Below are 6,000 nucleotides of genomic sequence, written 5' to 3' on the forward strand. Positions count from 1 at the left end.
GTGTTCATCATTCACATTAACTTTTACCACCAGTGATTCATCGTTTCTCACGGTTCATGCTATTTTATGAGCTATCTTCGGCTCTTGTGTTGTCAGTGAAAATGAACATCTCTTGATAATCCCCTGAAACAAACAAAAAAAGGTATAATTCTCATTGGTGGATGAGATTGATAAATAGTCTGCACCTGGCTCTTAAAAGAGATGTTGCAGTGGGACAGTGAGTTGGAAGACGGTGCCTACTTCATGTGCCGTGTAAGCACTTAAGCGGTTGTACATCTTGCATAAAGCGCAAAATGTAATAATAGGCCTACGTTCTGACAGCCGGATTGTGTTGACATCATCAGTGCTGTTACTGCCTCTCGGGTGCCCTTGCCTGATGGCGGATTTGTGTTGCCCAGGCCAAAGATCAGCTGGCCCTGCACTTTGCTGCGTCCCGACCCACTGGTGCCCTCAGCACTGTCCAGACCTTACTCAAGTATTCCTGCAAAGAAGCCCGCCTTATACCAGACAAGGTAACGTTCAGAGGAACTGGGGCAGCAGTCTCTGATCCCAACTGTTTATAATATACACTTAGGCCTCAGATAAAAGGAAAGGCCATTTTTAATGCTGCTTCAATCAGATAAAAATAACTTCTTGTTTTTCGTAAGCTTATAGAAAGCAAGTACTGAAATAATACTTTGTAAAGACAAAAACTCAAATCTCACATATGTTTATGCCTCTTTGTATTTTATACTGTAACAAACAAAAACCATCACACACATGTTTTATGCATATAGTATGATCTTTAACCCTGTGCTGAGCTTTTTGATCCAATTACTATATGAGTTCACCGTGTCCGATTCCATTTGTGCCTCTCCAGGATGGCTGCATTCCATTGTTCCTCGCGGTTGAAGCTGGGAATGTTGGAATAGTCAAGGAGCTCCTTGGAGCCTTGACAGAACCTCAACTCAGGGCTCAGAGAAAGGTAGAGCCTTAATAGCATCCACATTTAAACATCAATTTACGTTCTTTACATTTAAATTTCAAATGGCAACAATATTCACATACATTCCCTAAACCCGCATAATAATTCATTTTGTTCAGTTGTGTAAGAAAGGCTTTAATAAAAAATAAAATTAAATGAATTATTTAATTAAAATATGGCTTGGCGTTGGACTAAAATGTAGCGTTTGATCTCAAAGGCTCTGTGGAGAATCATTCCAGCAGTTTTTCTCTCAGTTCATGATTTTAATAGCTCACTGAAATTGAATTTGATGGCACTTTAAATTGCACTATTAAGTCACCACAAACGCTGTTGAAAAGGGTATGTTTCCAATTATGACTCAGGCTTTAATAAATTCTAGTGAGAATGAGAACTTTTCAACTGATCCAACTGAACTAGCACTTGAACAAAGAAAATTACTTTGGCTTATCTTTTTCATCTCGAAAGCACTTTCTCACATTTTTCTGTCTTTCTTTTCAGTTGGATAGTTTCAATGATGCATTTCTACCTCTGGTATTTCAACAGTGTTTTTTTTGTTTTAGTAAAACAATGACGCAATGTTACGGCATCTCAAACACTGTCACATTTGCCATTGTGGTTTCTTTTATGTACCGTCATTCCTGCATCTCCTTGAAATGTAGAGATTGTTGAATAACAGTGTCCCCTTTTCAGAACAGCAGGGAATATTTTAACAAAGTGCGAGTTGGCCGTGTGACCTGATTGGTTGGGTTTTACCCCAGGGAGCTGGAGATACTGCTCTCCATGTCTGCTGCCGAAGAAAAGACACGGAAATGGCAAAGCTCCTCATGGAGCATGGAGCCAACGTGGACATCCAAAACGTAAGTTGCCTCTTTGCACTGTGGATATTTATCTGTAATTCAATGCTGCAGCATTCCAGATTGAATTTCCGATTGTGGCAGTCCAGGAATTCAACATTAAGCACATAGTTCAGGGAAAATGATTGCCCTGTGCACCAGAACTGGCAGATGATTTGTTACACCCCAGCTGGGGCAGTGGAACTGGGAGCTACTGAAGGGGCTTTTGTGACCTGGTGTCACTTTCCTGGCAGGATGAAGGACAGACTCCTCTCCATGTGGCTGCCTGGGAGGGGGATGAACTCATGCTCAAGTTTTTCTACCAGTGCAAGGCCAACCCCAACATTGTGGATAAGGTGATAACATTTCATTAACATATGCATACACACACACACACACACACATACTGTACATACGCACATATGCTTGCTCTCTTTCTCAAATACAAAAAATACGAATACAAAAAAGTACATTATATAAATAATAGAAAAACATATTTCTTAAGTGAGAAGGCTTTATGTTGTCGTAAATGTATTACCACACTTATCAGCAAGTCAGAATCAAGCATCCATCCAAGCCCTGGTATAATTCTATATACATAACAAGGTACATACATAATATGTAAAATAACAAATAAATGATATATGTAACTGCCTGTGTTGGTGAGCTTGTGATATTGTATCTGCTGGCTGACTGCTGTCCCCTCTTTCTCAGCTGGACAGGTCCCCTTTGCATATCGCTGCAGAGCGAGGCCACACTAGCGTGGTGGAAGTCCTGACGGAAAAATTCAAGTCCAATGTGCTTGCCAGAACCAAGGTACGCTATGTAAGCACAGTCACTAATATTGTTACCGGCTTATTATTGTCCACAAATCGAAAATAACAATTTAAAACATAGCTGCAAGCAGCAAGTAAGGGGGCCAAGCACTTAAAGTCACAAATACATGCAAATGCAAAAGACATGCTAAGACATGTTTCTAATTAGATTCTTAGTCAGCTGTTTCAAATTAATTTTTTCATGTTTTTAATTTGTTGAGCTCCATAGGGCCACCTGGTGATTTTATTGAGCTAATTCTGTTGGATCATCCTCAGCTTCATCACTTTTGCGTCTAACCATTTGGAATTTATTAGCCTTTTGTTAAAAAGTTACACCCTTATGCAAATTCATTGGATTACTGCAAGAACATTTTTAAGCATAGCAACTACTGTATAATTTTAAAGATATTTCCAAGTACGTGCGATAATTAAAGTTTTCTGAAAATTAGTCAAACCGTCTAAGAGATGTATGTTAAGTGTTTTTCAGTTTATCCAAAATTGTGGTAAATCCATAATCCTTGGCAAATGGGTACTTGAGGCAAATTTATTTAGTATGTAAAATGGGATATTATGACATTAATTACTGGTCCCTAAGTCAAACGGAGCTGACTGCTACTGTGGCCAATTGGCACCAAATTTGATGAACAGTGGTTGTGTGCCAATTTCCATGTGAATCAACCCTGTAAAAGTCAGAAAAGCGACACATGAAAGAACAAAGTCCAAAATGGCCACCAATTTAAGATTGTGGTGACCAGAGCATGCATAGACATATGCAGACTGAGGTGATTAGTCAGGGTAGCAGGTTTGAAATGCCTGCAAAAAACAGTGAGTTTTACAGAATTTTTTTTTCTAAAAAATGGTTGAGCTCTACAGCGCCACCCTGTTGTTGAATTGGGTCAATTGTTCTCAGGATGGAGCTATCAATAGACACACCACTTTGGTTTCACCATTTTATGTCATACCATTTTGGATTTATTAGCTTTTTTGTAAGAAGTCATGCCCACATGCAGGTTCATTTGCTTACTGCAGCCATAGTTTGTGGGATACAAACAAGATTTGAGTAACTTTTAAAGAGTAACATCGAATGAATACATCAATGAAATTTTTTTTTGCTAATTGATTAAACTTTGTAGGAGGAGATGTGAAGTGTTTTTTCAAAATGGTTGAAAATAATCACACCTTTTCGGCCAACGAAGTTGTTCATTATGAGGAGAGGCATTTATGGACTTTGGTTTCATGTCCCTAGGCCAAATGGGGCAGGATTTACACCCTTTCAAATTTTGTATTTTCAATCAAGCGCTATAGCCAATGTCCAATTGGTGGCAAAATCTCCTTCTGTAATACAGACAACCTTTGACCACTTTGCAAAGTTTCATAAAAAGTTATCAGACTTGGAAAAATAAGCAAAACACCAGAAGATATAATAATAACTGACAGAGTTCAAGTCGCGTCACTGCTTGGGCCCCTAAATATGCTTGGTTAAACTTCTAAGGATACATTACTACATCCTGTACTGAACTCATTTAATCCACAAGGCCGAGGGCAGAATCTTATCGTAAAAAATTATATGATCTCTGTGTTAGTGTCACAACCTGTAGTGAGTTGCTGCCATTTTGGCGAGTTGGCTTAGCCAGTCGGTCTCAGATGTATGACAGTGAGCTAATCTGTTCCGCTCCTACAGCACTGGTCGTGCAGTAGCTTCTCCTGGCATGTAGGAGTGCCTGTGTGGCCCGGTCTTTGAGCATCGCTGGCACCCTCTCTCTCTCCATAGGATGGTAGCACCCTGATGCACATCGCCTCTCAGTGTGGGCATCCAGACACTGCCCTGGCATTCCTGAAGAGAGGCGTGCCCCTGCACATGCCCAACAAGGTAACCAGCCTCGGGCACCCTCTGTGTCTGGAGTTGCGCCTCTGCTGCATCGTCAATATGAATACATCTATCTATTTTGCTAACTCTGAGAATCTAATTTAATAATCAATTTTTTAATCAATCAATTTTAATTCAATTATATTTTGTTATTTTTATTTTCTTTAATATTTATCAGTTGTACTACAGTATGTGTTATCTACATAAATACATAAGCCTAAAGCACCCAGGATCAAATGAAAGGCAGAGCACTCAGATTACAAGTGCAGACCCCAATGCGCATTGGCATTGTAGATCATGCCTTTCTTTTTGTGGGTAAATTCCATTATGACTATGAATAATGTAGAAAACCGAGCAAATACTAAAAAATGAAATGGCTTGCTTGAATGAAAGAGAAATAGGTTGTTTCTCCCTGTAACCACATACTTCAAATGTCTTCCACAATATAGATCTGCTATATACTATGTAGCTATAGGTTACATGTAAAGTACTGTACCTGTAACTGTAACCCCATTGGTTGACTTGATTACCATAACCTCCTGTTGATACAGTAGTTGTCATAAGACAGGGCCGCAGTCTGCAAACAGGAAATGGAGAGTTTGTTAAGCTAGCCGAGGCGTGGCTCTCCGCAGTCAGGTGCGGTCTGCCTCCACGCGGCGGCGAAGCGGGGCCACACAGCGGTAGTGAAGGCGCTGCTCCTGAAGGGGGCGCACGTGGACGCCACCACCAAGGACCGGCGCACTGCTCTCCACATCGCCGTGCAGAGCTGCAAGCCCCTGGTGGTGCAAACGCTGCTGGGGTTCGGGGCCCAGGTCCAGCTCAAAGGGGGCCAGGTAATGTTTCGCTAAAATGCGTTTGGAAAGCCTCTGGCCCAGTAACTGCATGGCACCGCTGGCGGACGGCGACGTGAAATTCCAAATTTATCTCCCGAATTGACTGAGCATATTACTGCTGTGGTGCAGGCCTGCAATTACTATCTGACCTTCAAAATGAAAAAAAATCTATTTGCCATCTTTTAAAGTGGTTAAAAAACTGCCTGCGCCATGGGTGTGTCTGTTGAATGCGGTGAAGTTTTATATTTCTGGTTTTGTGGTGTCCTAAATTTGCTGACTCCCCGGCCCCTGCACGAAGGCTTTGGAGACCCCTCTGCACATCGCCGCCAGGGTAAAAGAGGGGGAGAAGGTGGCGGAGATGCTTCTGAAGAGTGGGGCGGACGTCAACGCCGAACAAGAGGTCAGGCTTTCGCTGTAAAACACACTAATTCCGCATGGAAAATATACAGATACTGTTCAAATACAAACAAAGGCAGAATTTTAGACTCTTTTAATTATGCTTTTGTGCCCATGTTGAGCCACATTTGGTTCCCAGGTCACCTCTTGAATAGCCCTTTCCTGTACTATATTCCCAACTGAACACATTCTTCAAAGACACGCCCAGTACCTTCAAAGCTACCTAATGTCCAAGATTCCAAGACAGTAGATAATACAATCCTATTGATAAAGAACTTCCTATGTACTGTAT

General features: G+C 41.2%; 1 protein-coding gene across 1 annotated transcript in view; it reads left to right on the forward strand.

Moving 5' to 3' along the window:
* The window catches only part of trpn1 (transient receptor potential cation channel, subfamily N, member 1), a 32,305-nt gene that overhangs the window by 7,636 nt on the left and 18,669 nt on the right, over positions 1-6,000 (forward strand). The window contains exons 4-11 of the mRNA XM_035428168.1: positions 399-512; positions 860-964; positions 1,723-1,821; positions 2,052-2,153; positions 2,512-2,613; positions 4,384-4,482; positions 5,112-5,312; positions 5,611-5,712. Coding sequence (XP_035284059.1) covers positions 399-512; positions 860-964; positions 1,723-1,821; positions 2,052-2,153; positions 2,512-2,613; positions 4,384-4,482; positions 5,112-5,312; positions 5,611-5,712 — 924 coding nt within the window. The remainder of the gene's footprint in view (positions 1-398; positions 513-859; positions 965-1,722; positions 1,822-2,051; positions 2,154-2,511; positions 2,614-4,383; positions 4,483-5,111; positions 5,313-5,610; positions 5,713-6,000) is intronic.

The sequence above is a fragment of the Anguilla anguilla genome, chromosome 8 (assembly GCF_013347855.1).
Source record: "Anguilla anguilla isolate fAngAng1 chromosome 8, fAngAng1.pri, whole genome shotgun sequence".
In the NCBI taxonomy this organism is placed as follows: domain Eukaryota; kingdom Metazoa; phylum Chordata; class Actinopteri; order Anguilliformes; family Anguillidae; genus Anguilla; species Anguilla anguilla.